General features: G+C 39.6%; 1 protein-coding gene across 2 annotated transcripts in view; it reads right to left on the bottom strand.

Annotated features, from left to right (window-relative positions):
* Positions 1-859: 859 nt before the first annotated feature.
* Positions 860-23,706, bottom strand: part of rasa3 (RAS p21 protein activator 3) — a 42,387-nt gene continuing 19,540 nt past the window's right edge. Inside the window, exons 8-24 of one of the 2 annotated variants that reach the window (XM_048234818.1) lie at positions 23,532-23,605; positions 23,270-23,374; positions 22,467-22,623; positions 21,155-21,303; positions 20,726-20,840; positions 20,482-20,556; positions 17,224-17,347; positions 15,519-15,625; positions 13,891-13,968; positions 13,319-13,396; positions 12,726-12,799; positions 10,668-10,774; positions 10,353-10,435; positions 8,410-8,618; positions 7,302-7,405; positions 6,482-6,588; positions 860-2,972 (exon numbers count right to left, since the gene is read on the bottom strand). In XM_048234818.1, the coding sequence (XP_048090775.1) occupies positions 2,955-2,972; positions 6,482-6,588; positions 7,302-7,405; positions 8,410-8,618; positions 10,353-10,435; positions 10,668-10,774; positions 12,726-12,799; positions 13,319-13,396; positions 13,891-13,968; positions 15,519-15,625; positions 17,224-17,347; positions 20,482-20,556; positions 20,726-20,840; positions 21,155-21,303; positions 22,467-22,623; positions 23,270-23,374; positions 23,532-23,605 (1,764 nt within the window). In that variant the 3' untranslated portion in view covers positions 860-2,954. Of the gene's footprint in view, positions 2,973-6,481; positions 6,666-7,301; positions 7,406-8,409; positions 8,619-10,352; positions 10,436-10,667; positions 10,775-12,725; positions 12,800-13,318; positions 13,397-13,890; positions 13,969-15,518; positions 15,626-17,223; positions 17,348-20,481; positions 20,557-20,725; positions 20,841-21,154; positions 21,304-22,466; positions 22,624-23,269; positions 23,375-23,531; positions 23,606-23,706 lie in introns of both variants that reach the window. The other variant, XM_048234817.1, reaches the window with a different exon arrangement.

Raw genomic sequence — 23,706 nt, 5'->3', positions numbered from 1 at the left:
TTTGTTGCATGAATTTTGGTAGCACCATTAAAGTTGTTTTGATGGCATGGTCAAGAAAAAAAACACACTTAGCACTACCAATTGTCATTCCCTCCCTGGCAAACTACTGTCCTTTGTAGTTTGTACTCTGAGTTCTGGGGAATGTCACAAAATGTATGCTTTTACCAACTATGTTGCAATCTACCCTAAGCTGTTGCCAAATGTGTTTGTAAGTTAGCCTGATTTTAGGGCTACAGAGATGTCATTTAGTTTAAGTGGGGGAAAATACTTATCTGAAATCTGATGATTACTCAGCTGGAAAACTTTATAATTGGCACTACAACATAGTTACTGTATGGCATAGTCTACTTGCTGTCCTGCTTAATTTTGTAATAAAGTAATATACACATTTTTTGTATAAAGTAAACATAGGCACATATTTCTTCTGTTCTAGGTCTGTGTGTGTGTGAGCGAGAGAGAGCAAGAGAGAGAGTATTTGACATTAAGTAGGCCCATGTCACCCATTATTGTTTTAATGTTTCTTAGCATAATTCATTAGAAGTGGGTTAGACAGTTATCCTATAGCTAGGCTATCGCTAAAAGGGAGTCAATGAACAGTGGGCCAAAAAGTCTGGTACCCTGCTAACAAACAATGAGGGGAAACCTCACTTCAGAAAGTAAAAGTCCTACCACAAATTTGTGGTAGCAGGGTTTCCAACCTCTGCTAATCAAACAGAAAGTATACAATTTTTGTAGTGTGGTTAATCTTTTTCTATATATATATTGACCAAACACAGCCAATGCATCAGGAAAAAGTTAAATAAATGTGAAGACTGCAGTGAATAAAAGTTTCAGCAGAAATGACCACACAGGACCAGAGTTGATAACACAAGTTCCTTCATTCAGACAAAATTACACCCATTTTGACTTCAATTTTTGTTCCTGTACATATTACATCTTAATAAAGTTATACAAAATACAATAGTTTCTGTTGATAAGTTGTGTTTGGAAAAAGCCTCCCATTTAAAGGTAGGCTATCGATAACAATGTTATTTTTTGTCAATTTAGACTGATACACAACCACATGCACAAACAAACAAACAAACAAATCACTGTGCATCTCAAGACAATTGGCATATTCATACAATTTCATAAAAAAAGAAAAACATTTTATAAAAATAAATACTGTGGCATTACTTCATGGGCACAAGGGAATTTAGCCTTTTCCTACAGTATGTATTTTAAAGTCAGGGATTTCAGAAGGATATTAAGGTGTCATATTCACTCAAACCAAATTTAAAAAGGTTAAAACAAAACTTTACAAAGAGGTTTCTTGAATTGTAAGAAAAATAACATGGGAAGTTTAAAAATGTTATTGATATTGATGCCACAAAGAACTTTCACTCATCATCCCTTAACACTGAAAAATCCTGACTGCCAATATACTGTATATAACAAGGTGTTCACACACACACACACACACACACACACTCACTCATACACATGCTTCATTTTATCATTAGAAATACGTAACAACTTCCCATACACAAAGATAAGAAAATGCATTGCTTAAAACATGATTGCACACAAGAACAAAATGAGTACAGGAATTAGAAAAAACAAAACACATTTAACCCCAGGAAGCTGGTTGTAGAAAAATAATTGCCTGAGCTATTCATATCCATGAAGAGCCATCTTTTTAAGCCATCTATCAATTCACAGGTTTGTGTCATAAAAATGGCATAAGATGGTATGGCTTGACTTTGGCCACTGCACACAAACATGTACAACAGAATAGAAAGTCCACCTGAGCAAATGAACACAGCTCATTTTAGGCTCAATGTTTTGGACCCAAGATATTAATCACAGCTGCGTTTCCCACAACCATGTCTTTTAGCATTTCACAAAGACCTGAAACCAGAAACATACGCTGTGTACTTCTTTGTTTCCTATCTCTATCTCTTAATAGTTCTTTCAAAGAGATACCATCTTAAGCATACTTTAGGGGGCTGAATCCATGATTCTAGAAAAGATTGCTGTCCTTCACATAGGTTTGAGCATGCGTAGAACGAGTAGGTTATCTCAGAATGGAGCACAAATAATCATTATTGGAAAGAGCATCAGCAAGAAAAATACTATGCATAGTCAAAATTTAAAAAAATAAGTCAACATTTTAAAAAGTCCCCACCTAAGAACGGCTGTAGATCAGATGGTACTTAAATTCTACAAATTATTTGTATTAGCGACGGATTACACATTAACAACTAACTTACAGTATTTATATAAATGTATTTTTGTTTTTGTTTCATAATGCACAAAAGGCAATGCTACACATATCTTGGCCTTGTAGTACAGTACAGTGCATATTCCCAGACTCCTTCACAACTTTTTTAGGCTGTAAAAGGTTTGTTTTATTAGAAATTCATCTTGAGGTAAAGCTAAGTGTGGTCCAGACCGACCTTACTTAAGTATCTCTTACTGAAGATATACTTAACAAGGAATATTAAAAAAAAAAACACCTTGAAACGTTCAGGTCCAGTTTAAACTATAGCTTACGAATGACGTAGCATCAAGAAGGTTTTGGGAAACGCAGCCCAGAAGGTTCACAAGAATGCTTTCAAATTCTGAAAGTGTCTTTAACCAAAGTACTGGCAATGCTATGAAAATGGTGAACCAAATGGCATAGCACACTGATTATTACATACAATAAAAAAGAGAGATTGACCTTGCTCTATTTTCTGAAGTCATGAAACTTTTTAAAGTGCGTGGGGTTTGACACATTTGACCTTGATTCGTTTTGTAGTATGAGCTAACACATCATTGAGTTCTTTGTTTTTCCGCTCTCTTAGTTTGTCACAGATAATGATTTCAGTCCATGTAGCTACAGGAAATGATGCGCTACTCAACACCAATGGGGTCAGATTGAGTAGGTGGAGCTTTCGGACTGCTGCCGGATGTAGCACTGGAAACCCTTGTCACCAATTGGATGCTCCCTGCAAAAGAAAACAACCACGTCAAAAACAATGACATCAGCGACCAGGAAGATTTGAGTAGAGACCTGAATGTTAGATACTATATAACATTCAATTCCTAAAAGGCAATTACTAAAAAAAAAACGTATAGAATGGGACACAAGAAAAGCTTGGAAATACTGCATATTGTTTTGGAATTATAACTATTTAATATATAAGTATAACAGTGAACTATCCCAGTCCTACCAGTTTCTAAATCGGGTCATTGTTGAATGACTCATCATTGAACAGTATGTAATCTGTTTACAAGTCTGCAACTGCCGAACTTTTCCAAAAATGTATGTCACTTTTTCCTTGTTTTTGTTACTTTTTCCAGCTAAATTGACATCACACTCTTTTGGTCTGCCTCTTGGCTGTAATGGGCCAGAGTTGGCTACGCTGAAAATGTTCTGAGAGCGTGACACTCTGAATAAACAAACAACAATTCCAACAGCATTCCGAATTTACAAATGGTGTCAATGTGCTAGGGCTATGCTCGGAGCACTCCAAGACACATATTGTTGAGGTCAAGATCAGCTAAATGTTTTCCTGTCAGCAGGCACACCACATCCAGAGAGGGTCATCATATTGTTGAGGTCAGATATGTTTTACGATTTCTTTTGCTTTTTACATCCAAACAAATTCAACACTGCTCTTACTTGTGTCCTTAGCAAACGTGTGAAGGTAGTTAGAGAGAGAAGACAGAAGACAGAAGCACATACAGACATTCTTTGTTTTATAGTAGGGGTGTACATGGATAGTCAAATAATCAGTTAACCATTTGAGATATACTACATAAATATTACACACACACACACACACACATATACAGTATATGTGTATGTAATATTATATATATATATATAATATTATATATATATATATAATATTACATACACAAATATAACACATGGAATCACGGTAGAAGTTGTGCTACAATGGTAGAATAGCATAACATAGTATACAGAAGTTATGCTACCATTCCACTGAAACTCATGTAAGGCTGTGCATCAAGGAGTCAGATGGTGCTTATGAGGAGGTATAGTATAGTATAGTATATATACTCTTTTGATCCTGTGAGGGAAATTTGGTTTCTGCGTTTATCCCAATCCGTAAATTAGTGAAACACACTCAGCACACAGTGAGGTGAAGCACACACTAATCCCGGCGCAGTGAGCTGCCTGCAACAACGGCGGCGCTCGGGGAGCAGTGAGGGGTTAGGTGCCTTGCTCAACTTCAGGCGTGCCTCCTGGTTGGGGTTCGAACCGGCAACCGGTTACAAGTCCGAAGTGCTAACCAGTAGCCCACGGCTGCCCCAAGGTGGGGGTGGCTATCAAATAGTCTTTGTAAAAGCCAACAAGCTAGGAATGAAGACATTATCATAAAAAGAGCAGGCAGAGCTTTAGTGGGGTGGCATTATGATAAACGTATTCAAGAAGCTTATCGTCAGCTACAAAACCACCCACGTTTCAAACCTTTGAATCCTCTTTGACCCCGCCTTCTCCTTCCTACCCTATTTCAACCACATCACAAAAATGCTCTCTTCTGCCTCTAAAACATTGCCCACCTCTGACCCTACAAGTTCATCGGCGCAGCTAAAACACTCATCCATGCCCTCATCACCTCCAGACTCAACTAATGCAAAAGCATTCTTAATAGTTTACCAATAATTTATTAACAAAACCACTAATAACATTTACATGTATTCATTTAGCAGAGGCTTCTATCTAAAGCAACTTATTATGTCAGTTTTATTACAAGGGCCATTGTCCCCGGAATAACTTGGGGTTAAGTTTTCAGGCTACTACATGCTAGCCCAGCTCCTTAACCACTACACTACCACCACCCTACAGGCTACTACACGCTAGCCCAGCTCCTTAACCACTACACTACCACCGCCCACAAATAAACTCCTATATGTCCAGAACTCCACTGTCCATTTGCTTATCTTCACCCACAGCCGAGACCACATCACCGCAGTCCTTCATAACCTCTAGTCAAACTCAGGACTGATTTCAAAATACTTCTCATCACCTACGAAGCGCTAACCTAGCTAGTAGCTATGAAACCCTTGCTCTCCTTCTGACCTCCTCATCGACACCGCAATACCCATTGCCTCAGGTCCACCAGCTACAGTGCTACACTCTGGGGGCATGAACATAGGGGCTCATGAAGATGCCCCACAGTGTAGCACTGTAGCTCTAGCTGTTGGCTGCAGCAACTCAAGCTAGGTAGAACTGATTGTTTTAAAACAAAATTCGTACCGACAGTATTCGGTGACCTCGAGAACAGAGAAGTGAAAAATCACCGGAATTCTCAGGTACAGGTACAGGAACGCCCCGCCCCACTATTCAGCCCTTACAGCTGTTGTGTCTCCACTTCTTACAGGACCTACCCATGCAGTCAGACGTTCGCGATCGCGATGCTAATTAGATGCTAACTAAAAAATGGCATAGCAGCTGTAGCAAATACCCCCGACACGGATACACCTTTACTAAATGGCAACACCCAAGGGACCACCAGGCCCAAGCTCCACACCATGGAAGACAGGGCCCTTCGGTAGCCGCACACTCCTATATTTTGCTCATTGTGACTGAAAAATCCTGCACCTGGTAATCTACCCATGGTGCCTCTACCTTGGACTGTTTCAAACCAGTGCATGTCACTTACTCATTGAGCCTTGATAAATATCGGTCATTAATAAATAATGCATTAAGAGACCAGTGTGCCGTTACTTTCTTTTTAAATTGCTCATTGTAATGGCACATAAACTGCTGCTTGTCCGGCAACATGGTGTAGGACTTGCCCAAACGATGGCAGAGAGTCTGTCTAATATTACTTTCTATTGTACGATCTACAGGCTACCTTAATGAATAAAACAATCTGAATGTGTGATTAAACAAAGCCAAAGGTCACATTAAATCTGTGAAAATCATGGAAAATACAGACTGCATTTTAGCTATGTATCACTTATCACTATATCTTTTAACTGCATTTTATTAACTTTTACCGTAGGTAAGCAGTTCCGTTAGCGTTAGTTTGTTGATGTTGACAAGGAATATTTGGAATGTAGTGTCCGAATTTTTATTTTTTTTCTTTGCTTGAAGAAGACCCAGCAGGGTCGAAACGTTGCCTGTTGTGCATTACATATATGGGAGTCAAAAGCAGTGTTGCGGACATTATATTTTTTCAATTGAGTAAGTTTTCTTTTGTCCTGCACCTGCCAGAAGGTGGGATGTGCATACAATAACTGTTTGCTGAACGTCGTGTCCTAAATCTCCCTGTTGTTTTTAACGTCTGATTCACCCACAGGGTGGAGGACTTAAAAGATTGGCTGAATGGGTGCATGGACATTCGGAAGGCAGTTTTAAACAGAGTTTTCCTGAGACATAATTCCACATAATCTTCACCCAGCAGTTTGCATTCCTACCAGGAACATCCCATTCATGTGATCAGATCACAGTTAACTCGGAATTAGTGAAGGCACTCACTGGCTTCCATATTTGGTCTTCCTGAACTTGTCTCTCTTGTACTGTGCATGCTGGTGCTCCAAGGTCTGGACCGCAGAAACGATCAGCTTCAGGGTCTTGTAGGTCTCCTGGGGGTCGTCGATAACAAAGCTGGAGTACTCCTCGAGTTCTGGTCCGTCATACACCGACTTGCTCCCACAAGCCTCTATAGACAGGAGGCATTAATGTGTACGTTGACTATGTACAGTAGGTGCTATATGCATGTTTGTTTAAAAAAATCCACGGTTGTGCTGTAGATCCAGTATGATACACAACAAAGCAGACCCCAAACCTCCCAGCTTATGTGTCCAGTGCAACTAATAAACTCATTTCAATATACAGTATGCACTACCGCATATACACCACAGATGTTTCTAGAACATAAAGTCTGAATGACTACCATGGTCCAAGAGTATACTCAAACATCCAATTTGTAACCAATCTTCATATTTTTGTCAATACAGCTGCATACAGTAGATATGTAAGCAGAGGCTCATAATTTAGAAGCCCAATAGTTAACTGTTAAATGTTAAATATAAAAAGATCTGTACGCATCAATACAAACAAGCCCAGCTCAATGTATGTGGGATGTAATATTTTATATATATATTTATATACAGTATGTGTCGTAGAATAATCTGTATATGTCATAAAATACTCTCTATATATAGAGAGAATGTTTTTCATAGTATCATAAGTCATAATTGCAGGAATGTGTAACAATAGATCTAGATCTGAACATGAAATCAAACAATTCAAAACAAATCCAGGAATCCTCAAGACTCCATCCCCTATGACACACCTTGCATTTTGACCAGTTTGGGCATGTAGGAACTGAAGAGGGTGAAGATCCTCTCGGATTCTCTGTCCCCATCCACATCCAACTGGATGTTCGCTGGCAGCCCTCTGCCAAAACAAATACCAATCACAAATTATGGAACTGAGCATGTGCATTACAAAAGTACCAACACTTTGATTCCTGCACACAATTCATTAGTTATGTACTTGGAATGCTTTCCAAATTTTATTATAAAGCATATTTTCTTTGTATCATGAGAAAGAAAACAGCTCTTATTGAGATCTCACTTGTTTCTTCTAAAGGATCCTTAGGGATGATGTATATAAGTTTTCTCTAAATATTATGGCAAGTGTACAGGCAAACTACATCGATTCCACACGGTATAAATCATTTAAAACAAGATGTCTAGTATGAGATGTCTAGTTTGCCTAATATCACTTTCACTGTCCTACTTTGGAAAGCTTAAACAATAAACAGTGAAATGACTCTCCATAGTTTCCCCTGAGAAGAGGCGTGGAGAGGAGAGCCTACTCTGGAGGATGGATTGCTGGTCTAACGTATATAAGTCTACTCTTAATGTTATGGCAAGTGAACTGGAAAGTCCGCACATTGTCCACACTGCATAAATCATTTAAAACAACCTAAGGGCCTAACACTGGACATAAAACAAGTGCGTGACATCTTCAGAAATGTCCTCTATATTAGCCACATTGTGTATAAAGCGCAAGACAGTGTTTTATGCAAGTTAAAAAAACAAAACCATATTAATACCATATTAACTGTCCCCATGTATTAACCGCATAGCTGAAGAAAGCTGGCAAAATCAATGTATAAACTGCAGCTAATAGTTGGGAAATTACAGGTAGTTTGCCTAATATCACATTCTCTGTCAAGCTTAAACAATAAACATGATTTAAAACAACCTGGACCTAAAACAAACAAATATGAGATGTCTAGTCTGCCTAATTGCTTCTCTGTCCTACTCTGAAAAGCTTAAAGTCAAGTCAAGTCAACTTTATCGCATTTCATACACAGAGGTAATTCAATATGCTTTACATAAACACAAGCAAACAGGTGACAATGACGTATGAGGTATGACAACCAGACTGACCCTGTACATGGCGTGCATCCTGGTGCAGAGTCTGCAGAGAACTTGCAGCACAGCCAGTGCCCGTTGAGGTAGGCCGACGGGTGATAAGTGCTCAGACGCTTGCGGTTACACTGGCTGACCTTGGTCAGTATGTCTATCCAATCACGCGCCTCCACGCAGTTGTTAGCCTGGATGTAGAGACACCGCTCTGGCTGGATGACCTGGAACATCTGCAGGAGAACAGGAAGTAAAAAGGAGGGAGGGAGGGAGGGAGGAAGAAGATGATTCCAATATTACAGATGGAGGTGAAGTGCATGCTGATCTGCTGATGCAGTGTGATATGCTACATTTCACACTGGGAAACCATTTGAGTTATTGCATTTAAAGGAACACACCAACTTGTTTGGGGGAAATGAGCTTATTTGCCATCTATCACAGGGTTAGTTAAGAGGATACACAGCCACCTTTTCTCTCCGGATGCAATAATGTAGTCTGACAATGTTAGCCTGTTGTAAGTCAAAGATTGCAAATATTTGAATAGCTCAATTTAAAAAGGTTCCTTCCATGTGTCTGAAGCAACGTGCTGATTGGCTCCGTAGGCTCGGCCCAAACCACTTTGTTTATTTTCCATTAAAATAAAAGTTGAAGTTAAAGTTGACTGGAAATTAGCAGACGCTTTTATCCAAAGTGACACAGAATGGCAGGTTTGGGAATCGAACCTGGGTTGAGCGCTTGTCTGGTGGTGATGTCACCACACCACTGCTCAACAACACCCCCATTAGCAAACAATAACAAAGCCAGGGTTGTATACAAACATGTACAACCTGTACAAACCAACATTTCGAGGTCTTGAGACACGAGGAGGGCTATTTTGCAGCTGAGACAGAGCCCTCCTTGTGCCTTGGCCCAAGTCCAATTTAAATTCAACAAATCTCAAAGTGTTTCTTCTCAATTTCTCCTTTGGGAAGAAACAGGTGAGATCTCAATAAGAGCTCTTTTATCTATTAATGAGTAAAATGAAATACATTTTCCTCTGGGTTTTTCTCCATTGTGTACTGGAAAAGTAGCTGATAGAATGTTGAAATGTTGGAATGTCCACTTTTTAGTCGTTGTCCAACTTGCTGGTTCTGTCCTTTCTATCTTCCGGTTTTGCAACCAAAATAAATGTATAGTATAAGTATAGATGACAAAAGGAATGTATATAAGTATATAAGTATAAGTATATATACTTATTTGATCCCGTGAGGGACATTTGGTCTCTGCATTTATCCCAATCTGTGAATTAGTGAAACACACTCAGCACACAGTGAACACACGGTGAAGCACACACTAATCCCAGCGCAGTGAGCTGCCTGCAACCCGGCAATTCTCCGGTTACAAGTCCGAAGCCAGTAGGCCACGGCTGTCCCCTGATGTGGTGTGCTTTCCTAAATGCAGCAGTTGCACTGCACTTCTGTGCTGTACATGTTACTTCACCACAAATATAGCAGATGTTGTGAAAAAGTCGGAGGCATTATTACGTGAGTGTGAATGTGTGCATTTAGATCGGTATATGTTTATTTTGTAGGGTTCCTTGTCCTCGTGACAATTTAACAGTGTGGGCAGTTTCCTCTTTAGGATAATGTGTACATCATTCAAATTGGTAACACGATCATTAGTGAGACTGTCCAACATCTTTTTGAATTAATCAAGATATGTGGACATTAAAACAAATACAGTAATAATTGTGTATAAACGGCATTAAAAACTGCACCCTTGCAATAACCGCAGAATGAATCAGAATCAGATTGTGATGTCATAAGAAAGAATAATGAGGACAGGAAATGAATTGCCATGTACAGCCCGTTCCTGTGTATTAACCACACCGATGAAGACATTTAGCAAAATCAATGTATAAACCTTGTTTAATAGTTGGAAAATTACGGTAAATGAATAATAAAGGAATCTAAAAGTCTGAATCTTACATTCTTCATCTTGAAGGACTCCTCTTCCAGTCTCTCCACAGCCAAGATGTTTTCAATAGGAATACTGCAGAGAGCGCCCTCACCTAAACCAACAAATAGCTGCATTACAAACCCCATAAAAACACACACACACACACACACACATACACACACATACACACACACGCACACACACACATACACACACATACACACACACACAGACAGACACACACACGTGCACACACACGCACACACACACACACACACACACACAAAGACGAAGACAGAGAGCGAGAGAGTAGAAAGGTGTCGTAATTTCCACAATTAAGTTACCTTTGGTTTTATGATATGTAAACTCGTGGTTTGTGAGTCGAAACCACCTTTTCTTGAAATTCTTCATACCGAAGCGGTTCCTGCCCTGCGCTCTTTTAATCATAAATCTGTAGGAGAAAGGTCAACAAAAGGTCAATAGAATCCTACTGTAAAATGAACACCTCTGTGCCATTTGCAAAGGTCAACAAAAGGTCAACAGAATCCTAAATTGAACACTTCTGTGCCATATGCAGTTATATATTCCTAGTGTCCAAAGAAGATTGGCCCATTTTTTCTAAATCATTCCATGATGGGCCTAGAATGTACCGGTAATTATACGTAATGTAATTGTATGTAATTATATGTAAAATAATAAACACAATTTGCACATTTACACTGTAATATTTTTCTTAGAAACTAGTGTCACACATTTAGACAGTATTATATTTCTCTTAGAAACTAGTGTCTAAACACTGGCCTTCAGATAAAAGTATCAAGTAATCAAGTTGGTCCAGACTTTTGACTGATAGTGTATGCAATATGTCTGCAGACCTTAAAACATCTGACATTGAGAGATGTTAAGCCCTTTTAGACCCAACACTATAATGCCCACTGCTAAGCCAAACAAGAAGGAATAACCCAACACTATAATGCCCACTGCTAAGTCAAATAAAAGAAATGTCCCAACACTATAATGCCCACTGCTAAGTCAAATGAAAGAAATGACCCAACACTATAATGCCCACTGCTAAGTCAAATGAAAGAAATGACCCAACACTATAATGCCCACTGCTAAGTCAAATGAAAGAAATGACCCAACACTATAATGGCCACTGCTAAGTCAAATGAAAGAAATGACCCAACACTATAATGGCCACTGCTAAGTCAAATGAAAGAAATTACCCAACACTATATTGGCCACTGCTAAGTCAAATAAGAAGGAATGACCCAACACTATAATGCCCACTGCTAAGTCAAATGAAAGTAGAATTGCTCCTTCTGTGTTGTTATAGTTTCCATGGTTAAGTTGTGTTATTTGTCCTCTGCAATTAACCCTTCCAGGAGTGCACACACACACACACACACACACATATACACACACACACACACCCACACACAAGAAGCAGCGGGCTCACCAGGAGCACACATACACACCTGGAGCAGTGGGCAGCCCTTGAGGGGGTTGGGGGCTGGGCAGTTGGGGGGTTGGTTGCCTTGCTCAAGGGCACCTCATCCGTGGATGTGGATGTTTAGTCACTCCTCACAAACACATTTATCCTACCAGTCAGGGATTGAACGCTTCGGTTTCAAGGGGTCCAATTCCCTAACCAGTAGGCCACGGATGCCCCATAAAAGGTCTACAATGAAGGGTCAGATAGGGGTCACACAGAGGTCACAGGGCTAGCCTGTCACAGGATAGAGTCTAAGGGCTAACCAGTAATGGGGCCCTTACCTGCAGGAGCCCTTCCCATCAACCCTCTTAACTGTGAGCTTAACACTCCTTTGTCCAGCAGAGAAATAGAAAAGTCAACATGACTACATTCTGACATAACTAAATAGTGATTGAAAACTTGACAAGCAAACTTCTAACTTGTGCCCAAACTTTGTACAAATGATCACAGCTCCTCAATGGAACACATACAGTATGTGGTAAGAATGGTGTGCTTCCAATTACGGAATCTCCAACTAAACCCACATCCTCAACTACCGTTATTACAAACATCACACTCTACATCAAAAAACGGGCTAATGCGCTCAACACCTTGGTTTATTCACAACTGGGTGCTAAATCTTCCTGAGCGTCAAAAATCTCACAGTTCATTTTGAAACTTTTTTCAATCGAACCACGGACATTTAGATTTCATGGCCATATTGTGCTGAAGAAGGGCGATATGTCCGTGGGGAGATCACATTTTTTTTTTTTTTAATAACTCAGTGTTATGCTCTGCATCTTTTAACAGTGACTCTCCAAACTCTGAATGCACTTTCAGTGCTTACAGCTGGGCATGTAGGATGTCAATCTGTCACTGACGTATACCAACTTTAAATGCGGCTATTGAGAATTCCATGCCTACATACCCCTCTTTCAGCATTATTGGAGTCTCGATGCTTCTCTGGTTCCATCGGCCAGATGAGGAGATCAAATCCAGAAACTGAAGAAGAAAATTAAGAATCACATTTATTTATTTGTATGTGATATATTTTCAAAGCTTCCTCTATACTAGGCCTATGACATCTATAGATATATCTATATATATGACATCTATATATTATACTGGATTCCCTCATATTACACATAGCAGTGTAGCAGCTTCATAGACACTTCTCATGTTGTCATTTTGGCTTTCAAATTAGAATATAGAACCTAGAATTCGGGACTAGAACAGCTATTAAAACTTAAGGAAACATAGATCCTTCTGTTCCTAAAGGATTTCCTGTTGAATCATTCAAAACCAACACAGATATTTTGAAATGAAAATGAATCAGACTTTAGCGTAACGCTCTACAAAATGTTGACTTTAAAACTTGTTTTTCAAATCTTTCCTTGTCCCCATTAGCTGACTGTTATTTTCCGAGCCACCAGAAATGCTTTGGGAACGCAAATGTGTGTTTATACAGTTGAAAGGGCCTATAACTTTTGCACTGAGAAGAAGACAGGAAGAGATTCTAACATTTTTCACAGCATCTGCATATTTCTGCTCATTGAAGTAGTCATAAAATGCAGCCATGTAGGATTCTTTGAAGTTGGCCTGGAACAGAAAGAGAAGGCCAGACACAATATATAAACATTATAGTCTTTAAGCACATAGAGATTCATTGATATTTCCAACTAGTTTGACATTATGATAAGCCATAATTCAGGATTACAGCAAACTGCACATGAAATTAATTAGCAAATTATGGCATGGCCGTTGCGCTTTAAGGCCATTCACACCATGAACGTTAACTATATCGATAACGGCAAAAATGTATCGCTATTATATAGCTATTATGAATTACAACGACCACACATATACTATAACAATAACAACAAGAAAAACAATATTGTCAGGGATCACTTTCAGAACAATAAAAAGCTGACAGCCAATCAGAATTCCTCACATTGTAGACATCACATTCATCAACACGGGGAGAGACTTTCCTTTTCGTTGGTCAGTGTGGACGCTCTTATCTTTATAGTTACAGTTATCTTTATAGCTATCGTTCCTGGTGTGAGCGGCCCTTAAGGCTACAGATTACTTACAGATTTGGACTTGGCAAGGCTCCCTAGGGTCTGGATGGTTTTGGAGATGAGTGTGAGTGTGCGGGATGTGCAGGGGTCCTGTGGGGACAGACAAAGTGCAAATGAGCTCAAGTACACAGATCTGTGTGAGTTACTGACTAGTGATGTGTTTTAACATGCTACTTTGCTTTTCACAGTGAGGAACACATACAGGGTTCCCACTCTTAAGTGAAATGTAAAATTCCATGACTTTTCCCTGACTTTCCCGGACAAAAAAACTATTTCCATGACTTACTTTATAATTAAGGGTACAAGATTTCAGAACAGTCGCGTAGGGTTCAAGAATCTTTTACTTTTTTTTAGAGTGGTAGATGATAAGATAAATGGGTATTGAATTAACAAAGTTGGGCTAACCTCAACTACTCAAGCAAGCAGTAAAGCTAATAACCAAATATACACCAATTCTGAATTCAAAATTCCCTGATATTCCATGACTTTGCACCCAAAATGATAAAAATTCCCTGACTTTCCATGTCTAGAATATACAGTACTTTACAAAATTCCATGATGTTCCAGAAATTCAATGACCCGTGGGACCTTGCACTTATTACAGTCAACAAGAACAAGAGCACATGGGGCCCTGCACTTATTACAGTCTACAAGTGCAAGAGCACATGGGGCACTGATTTAAATGGTGGGCATAGTGCAAAGTCTCATAAAAAGAAATCAACATGCAAAGTTCTCGTGCATGAACTACAGCTATCGTGTGACCTGACGCTCATCAGATGTGCTGGTTAAGGCCTTGCCCATGGTGTGAAATTAGCAAAGTGATTTTGCCTAGTTATTAAATTAGCTTTGATTAGACTTCAGACTTTTCACTTTCCCCATCATTCATAGAGTATGTGGGCCCACAGACTATTACCTGGACGCGAAAATACAGTTTTCAGGCAACAGGACCAAAAACAATGCTCAGTGCCTCGTGATTCTTATTGTTACACCAGCTTTGTGGCTCAATGATGTCCAGAAACATAAAAAAAAAACAGCTTCACACTCCAGTTGTGGCCCAAAATACATATTTTTTCCTACAAGAATACACTCCCACTATGTAATATGCATGCTTGACAAGGTCATATGTGAGGAGTTGCTCCTACCATATTACAACACCTGGCTAGATTAGCATGCCATATATAACCATATTCTGTAAGTGCAGAGCTAAAATGACAATGCTTCGTACCGGATGGTGTGGTCGATCCACACAGACACTAAAGAAATAACCATATTCTGTAAGTGCAGAGCTAAAATGACAATGCTTCGTACCGGATGGTGTGGCCAATCCACACAGACACTAAAGAAATAACCATATTCTGTAAGTGCAGAGCTAAAATGATAATGCTTCGTACCGGATGGTGTGGTCGATCCACACAGACACTAAAGAAATAACCATATTCTGTAAGTGCAGAGCTAAAATGATAATGCTTCGTACCAGATGGTGTGGCCGATCCACACAGACACTAAAGAAATAACCATATTCTGTAAGTGCAGAGCTAAAATGATAATGCTTCGTACCGGATGGTGTGGCCGATCCACACAGACACTAAAGAAATAACCATATTCTGTAAGTGCAGAGCTAAAATGATAATGCTTCGTACCGGATGGTGTGGCCGAAGCTGGAACAGGTTTGGGGAAAGGATCGCTGGGGCGAAGAACCGTAGGAAGATGAAACTGCTCACCGCTGTGTATTTCACATCCTGGTCAACTGCACAAACATAAACAGTTATTCAACCAACATTTCTTGTTGTTGATTTTACACACATACCTAAATCTGCGTGTGTTTCTATTAAGATGACCCTTTTGTGAAACCATCACTACCAGAGTGCTGTAAGTTTTAGCCAAAGCCAGATGTATCAACAGGAGATCACATAAATGTATTTATAATGTACAGCATACTATTTTAACTTTTACCAGGTAACTGTATGTATGGGCAATTATGGTAGACAAAGAAATCTATTAAAATGTAATAATTTTAAAGTCTTAAACATTTAATTCAGTTTCACAATAACACTGAGCATCACAAATATGCTTAACCTTTGATAAAGTTGATAAACAAATAGTGACTGCAATGTGAAATAACGGCCAGCAGGTGGCAGAGAGAACCAAACATACACAATCTGTCAACTGACAGGAACAGAACATACACAAATGGAGTTGAAATTTATCTATCTCAGTTTGTGTAGTTGTAGTTATATACATATAGCAGAAATTATTATATATATCCACAAAACACCTCACTGTCTCACTGTCTACAGTGAAAAGGTGACAGAATGCTAATCTTATGGACTGGTTCAAAGTAAAGTCATATCAAACAACCCAATACAAAGAAAAGATTGGTTAAACACTGGTGCAGGCACAGGATCTCTACCTAATCGAGTTGTTGCAGGACCATCTTGACTGTATGATGTGTTATTTATCTATTTATGTTACACCTTCTGTGATGGATATGTGTTTTCATGCTAAATGTGACATTTTCTGAGATTATTCAGATTCTGTGACATGGCTGTATAAACATTACCCTCCAAAAGCATGGAAATACCCAAATAAACATGAAATTAGGTCAGCTCACTTCAATATCTTTACTGAATGGGTTCAACAAAGAACCAGCGGCGATCTATTTAGAATGCTAAACAGTACAGTTATAGTTATTTTCAGAGTGAGGTCTTTCATGAACCTTTGTGTTTCACAACAAAAATAGCCAAGCTCAAGTTGTTTTCAAGAGACACACATCAGGATGTGGGGTATGAGGGAGGAAGAGTTTTTGATATTTGATACGCCCAAAAAGTGTAAGAATTTCACAGAGCGGTGTGAAGCACTATCAACTTCAACAGAAGGTAAACTGTGGATCCAATGAGAACAGAAATATGGGAGCTAAGAAGAGCCTTTTCTGAACGGGGATGTGTGATGACCTGGGCTGTTGGAGCAGTAATGTGCTTTGGACAGAGAGAATATTGGAGCCGCATGTTTGCGACAGTATTTTACAGAGACAGACAATTTCCTCTGTTCTCTGTGTTATTGGTCTTCAGGGTGATTATAAAACTACTACACAAAGGAGTCTTTGTGTGAGCTTTACACAGTTTAAATTATTTTGTGGTTGTCAGCCATATTTAATATGACAAAAAATATATATAATTTCCAGAAATGAAATTAATTGAATTATGATTCACTCCGATCGTGACACACCTGGTGATTTCAACCCCTGATGCATATCCCTCACCGACGCTTGTATGTATGAATCATCTCCTTGCCTTTCAACTATCTTACCTCACCTCCTTCACGGTTTACCCGCTTCTTTGACGTTACCTTGAAAACGTGTGGCTGCCGATTCCCGCAGGGAGAAGAAGATGTCACACATGACAGTCGGACACCGCACTCCGGACGTGGTGATGACGTTAAAGATGCGATCCACATACTGCCGCAGGTTCTCCTGCGGAACGCGGAAAGGAGTGAGGAGGTTGGAATGTCAGTAAACGTAACGGAACCCATATTGCAATTCGACCCAATGTGCAACATTTACTAGGAGAAAATTATCCCAATAAATAAATGAAATATATGAAAATGACAACAATCAAAGGGTTTGGGGGGTAATAAGGGCAATACAGGTGGGGCATAAGGGGAGGATGCAGCAGCTGAAGAGGAAGAATGTGTTTGTTTCGCGTTTTTCAAATTAGGCAGCTGTATGTAGGTTAACACAAAGTCAACGCTACAATGAAATGTGTTGGAGGAGAAAAGGCAAAAGTAGACTAGCACAGCAATAAGTGACAGAACGACCTAGTGGTAAAAACTGTTCTATGAAACTCCTACAGGGTATTTACATGTATCTGTGCACATTATGACTCAAGTCCTTGATTCGTAATTCTTGTGAGGTGGGTGAGGTTATGAAACTACAGTATGATAGAGGTGGTCTCAGCCTGTGGAGAAAAACCTAAAATTGTCTTTAAAAAATTATATAAAGTTGACACATGGGTTTTTATCTTTAGCAATGGTGAAATATGGATGAACAATATCAGTTTTCACAATAAGAGATCTTACTGTATTGAGGATACAGTGGCTATTTTTGAATTCAGTGAAAGCTGGTCAATAGTAAACCCAACCGATTAAAAAAGTCAATTAGTTAATTTGCATGGATCTATGTTTAACAATACTAGTTTGTTTAGCCAAGTCTATTGAATGTCCATTGAATGTTAGAACCACCCTCGAGAAATCTGTCTACAACTCAACAACACAACTAGATGTACCGCAGAGCGGTACAAAATATGACCGCCGCCCAGTCCAGCACATTTTTTCCACAAAAATAAATCACCCTGAAAGGCCTATATGACTCTAACTGTCTCACTAAATTGCATTATCCACACTCAATTCTCACTGGTATCTGCTAGACAACAAGTACCAAAACATGATTAGTTCATAGATTTCACATGTAAAATTCATTTTATACAACCCCACCCCCCATCTTGCCTGTTCATAATTCTGAGAAATTCTTGAATTGTGTGCATGTGTGCGTGTACAAGTTTATGTTTATGTGTGTGGGTGTGTGTGTGTGTGTATGTGCGTGCTTGTGTGTTTTCCTGCGTATGTGTGTTTGTGCATGTGCATGCATGCGTACATATGTCTACTGTGTGAGTATGTGTCATACGTATGATTACTGTAAATGTATGTGTGTGCGTGTGTATCTGTTTATGCACATGTGTGCACATGGAATGGGTTAACATGACCCCTGGAGGCAAACATACGGAAAAAATTGGTCATCCTAGGCCCTACGGTTCCCAAGATATTCACAGAAAACTGTGTCTGCCCTACCCTCCAGTACAGCGGGGGGGCTACAGATCAAAACGAAAAGCGATGGTTCCATGCTATCCATGTGGGGTTACATGCCCAACAAGTTTCCAAAAAAAAAAAAAAAAAAAAATCTGACTAAACCTATATGACCGCCGCTTCGCTGCGCAGCGGTCATAATTATTGCATGCTTATTTTATCAAGACACTGAGACACAGAATTAAATCAAACACATGTTTGGTATTCCACAATGTCATTGTCAGGACAAATAAAATTAAACAAAATTGCTCTCTCGCAGTGCAAATGCACATTTTAATTTGTATGATTGATCCCCAAGAACCACTGAGCACCTGTGTATAGTCTGTGTCAAAGTAAAGTGTGAAGGAAGTCTTGCCTGTAGATTTACACAACATAGAAATATTATTACAAACCCTGAGATTTAATAATTTAGCTTGTGTCCATTGTGTAAACACAACCATTTTGATTAATTAATGCTTCTGCCTGGAACAGTGCTCAAGCATATTCTGTGTAACCTGCATAAATCAGCAGGATGCTGTAAGCATGACAGAGCCCCGAGCTTCAATGAGAGATGCTTGTCTCAGAGAGCTCAGTGACCGCAGAAATGGTTTTGAAAGAATTTGTGGTTTGACAGGTGGCTTTGAACTTCCTCGTGCACAGATACACCCAACTGTTCTGACCCACCCCTGTTAACATTTGTACATTCAGCACATTGCCTGTTGTAGGCCTACTGCGCATCATATAAATGCGAACCCATATGGTCTTACATTACGAGGGTTATATTTGTGGTTTCCGTTGCTGTGGTTTTACTGAGATGGAACTGCAGATGACATTCCAAGATCAATCAGTGCACTAATAAATCATGTGTACAAAGCGCTGATGACATTGGTCAGGTATTCATGGACCTTGACTGGACGCGGTTGTCTTTTACACATCAAAGACATGACCAGAGATCTTATTAAAACACTACATATAGAGAACAACCTACTGCCAATTATATGAAAAAGAAAAAATAATTTGTATGACTTTGTGTAATGGCAAATCCCTGGTAGAACTAAATGGTAAAATACTTTTTTTCAGCATATGAGATGTACAAGACTTTTCATTGCAGCATGCCGATTACAGTTATCTTAGCTGAATCTGCATTGTGTCTCCTCTAGAAAACAAGATAGACCAGCTTAACGAAGCGGACGCTATTCTATGACTTCCCCTTGACCTACTTCCGCAAAACATCTTTCCATGCTTTTTATCTCACAGGCGTAACACTTGGGGGGATGGCAGGGTTGTAACCCCATGCAACCTCCCCAACAATCATATCATCATGATGAATAAGACTATCAGTATAAGTATATATACTCTTTTGATCCCGTGAGGGAAATTTGGTCTCTGTGTTTATCCCAATCCGTGAATTAGTGAAATACACTCAGCACACAGTGAACACACAGTGAGGTGAAGCACACACTAATCGACGGCACAGTGAGCTGCCTGCAACAACAGCGGCGCTCGGGGAGCAGTGAGGGGTTAGGTGCCTTCCTCAAGGGCACTTCAGCCGTGCCTACCGGTCGGGGTTCGAACCGGCAACCCTCCGGTTACAAGTCCGAAGCGCTAACCAGTTGGCCACGGCTGGCCACAAATCATACAGCATGATGAAGTAGGCGGCTCAACCCCCCGCAATGCTCAACTCCCAAGTTTCAACCCCGCGTCATCTTTTAGCTTATCTTTCCATCAAGTTTCTTAATTTCTTAAAACATACTCATGCACACTCACCCTGTTGGTCTCAAGGTGTTCTGATTCCTTCAATTTGACCGGGTCAATCTCACAGGGTTTGTGGTCCGCACAGATCTGCAAAAAAAAGGTCATAGACAAGAAGAGTTCATAGTGAAAGTGAAAGTAAACATGCAAAGAGGGAATTTGGCATCAGAAGAACTAGACTTCGAGGAAAACTAATGCTTCTCTCCTAAGGCTTAGGAAAAATAACGTCTTTAACAAAATATCAGAAGTATTGTCTCACCTCATCAATGATAGGTTTCAATGTGACCTGCAAATAGTGCATCCCTGCTAGCTTCATGGTTTCATCGATGCATTTTGATGTGAGTGAGTTCCCTCTGAAGATGGTGTTAGGATCCCTGCAATAGTATAAGCATATTTTTTATCAGCCACACTATAAAACTAACATTTATTCACATAAAATAACATAAACATTAAAATAACATGAACATTAAAATAACATGAACATTAATTCACTGTTGGGCAATTACTCCATCACAGGTGTAAAGCACTATTTGAATGGGATTCGTTTGACATCAAGAGGTGGGACAAAGTCGACTGCTATTTAGCAGATGCTTTCGTCCAAAGTGACACAGACTTCATTTGATATTTGAACATCATAAATGGGGAATTGAAGGGAAATTTGTTTGGTGCTATGTTGTGTTAGACTCACTGCGTCCGATTGACCTCGGCATGGGCGATGGCGCTGACGAAAGGCACAATATTTCCAGAGTGCAGATAGAGCCGCACTAAGGGGATCGCCGCCTCCTGCTTCTCTCTGCACACCTCGCCTAGGATATGGGCTGCTGATGCTGACACAGGCTACAACAAGGAGATAAGGCATTCATACTCCCATAAATATAAATAATATCATATTTATACGCTCATACAGTCTCATTCAACAGGCTACAACACAGAGATAAGGCATTCATACTCCCATAAATATAAATAATATCATATTTATACGCTCATACAGTCTCATTCAACAGGCTACAACACAGAGATAAGGCATTCATACTCCCATAAATATAAATAATATCATATTTATACGCTCATACAGTCTCATTCAACAGGCTACAACACAGAGATAAGGCATTCATACTCCCATAAATATAAATAATATCATATTTATACGCTCATACAGTCTCATTCAACAGGCTACAACACAGAGATAAGGCATTCTTTCTCCCATAAATATAAATAATATCATATTTATACGCTCATAAGTCTCATTCAACAGGCTACAACACAGAGATAAGGCATTCATACTCCCATAAATATAAATAATATCATATTTATACGCTCATAAGTCTCATTCAACAGGCTACAACACAGAGATAAGGCATTCATACTCCCATAAATATAAATAATATCATATTTATACGCTCATAAGTCTCATTCAACAGGCTACAACAAGGAGATAAGGCATTCATACTCCCATAAATATAAATAATATCATATTTATACGCTCATACGGTCTCATTCAACAGGCTACAACAAGGAGATAAGGCATTCATACTCCCATAAATATAAATAATATCATATTTACACGCTCATACAGTCTCATTCAACAGGCTACAACACAGAGATAAGGCATTCATACTCCCATAAATATAAATAATATCATATTTACACGCTCATACAGTCTCATTCAACAGGCTACATCACAGAGATAAGGCATTCATACTTCCATAAATATAAAATCTATATAACATATTAATACTCCCATACAGTCTCATTCGACAGGCTACAACACGGTGATAGCGAATTAATAGTCCCATACAGTCTCAATCCTCTCAGTTCAATTCGGTTTTAAACCTCCTCTACTACTGCTAACTAAAACGCATAACCATCACCACACTGTGTAGAACACACAAATCCACATATGTGTAGATGGAATCTTGCGGCTACACCTCTAACTAGCACCTTATGATAGCACTAAGTGCTCACAGGAAATATGCTTGCGCATACACACACACACACACCTCAACAGATGCTGAGTGCAGCACGAGGTCTCGGAGTGGACTGTAGTGTTCGGAGGGGAAGACATGGTCCTCTGTGTAAACAATGTTTAGCCTCAGCGAACCCAACTCATCTGCCTTTACTGATTTATTGCCATTATCTCTCGGCTGCAGGAAGTACCTGAGGAGAAAACAATCACAGTCAGTCACAGATATCCAGAAGAACTGACACACCTACAGACAGTCAGAGACAGCTCTGTGCAACAGTTTCAAAGTGTTTGTTATGGAGTGTGTGCAGCAGGCCACGTGTTACTATGAAGAGCCGTGTAATAAATATATTTATTACACGGCTTTTCATAATGCTGCAGAATGCTCCATTCACTTGAATGGGCCTTCCTAACGTTCGGTGGTCTGATATTTCTCAATAACAGACGGTTGCTAAGTATAACAGACCGCGGTCAAGGAAAATGGGTTTTGTGCTTCTAATTCACATCTTTCATATCTCTCACTCCGCAATTAGTCCGGTCACTTCTTGCATTGGAACTTCATTCAAAAGTGAAAGCAGACAGTTGATCTGCTGTGTTCTAAAGAATTTAAACATTTAGCGTGTGTTGCGAACTATTTGTTTCTCAGCAAAAGCAATGGTGAAACGTTAACAAATAGGCTATATGTAGGCTAAAGAGTCATATCATGTAGAGTTTAGTTTTTCGTTTTGGCAAGTAGCCGTGTAATAAGCAGGATAATGTAGAGAACGCCGGTCATTGTCCGAAAATAAGTCCCTTCAGTACGAAGCAAGATCCCTTACATATAACAGACAAAGGGCTCACCATGCATCATGGACACCTGCTTGTCCGAGCACCTTCAGGGGTATTCGTACCCCTCCAAGAAACTCATCTCCAAACTTCAGGTTACTGGCATTCCACAAGTCCACCCTGCCACACAGAATACATACCGTATCAATCCTGAATCTACACAACAAGCAGTTTATTACACCACATATCACACACACGAGGGGCTATTTCACAGAACCCACAAACTCAATACCTCACAAGCATCATCGTCACATAAATTCACAGCAACACAACCCACCGTAGGGCTAACTTGTCCACATCCTCCTCCTCCACATCAAACTGTCTTTTGGTGTAACTTAGGGGTCTGGTCACCTAAAAACACAGAACTTTGTTGGTGAATTAACAATAAACAAGTTTGCTCATTAGAGTGTACTGTGCAATCAGTTATTCCTCACTGTTTCATTACAACATTA

This window comes from Alosa alosa, chromosome 23 (genome assembly GCF_017589495.1).
Source record: "Alosa alosa isolate M-15738 ecotype Scorff River chromosome 23, AALO_Geno_1.1, whole genome shotgun sequence".
NCBI lineage: Eukaryota > Metazoa > Chordata > Actinopteri > Clupeiformes > Clupeidae > Alosa > Alosa alosa.
Note: the sequence above shows the minus strand (reverse complement) of the source record. Positions and strands in the feature narration are given on the sequence as shown.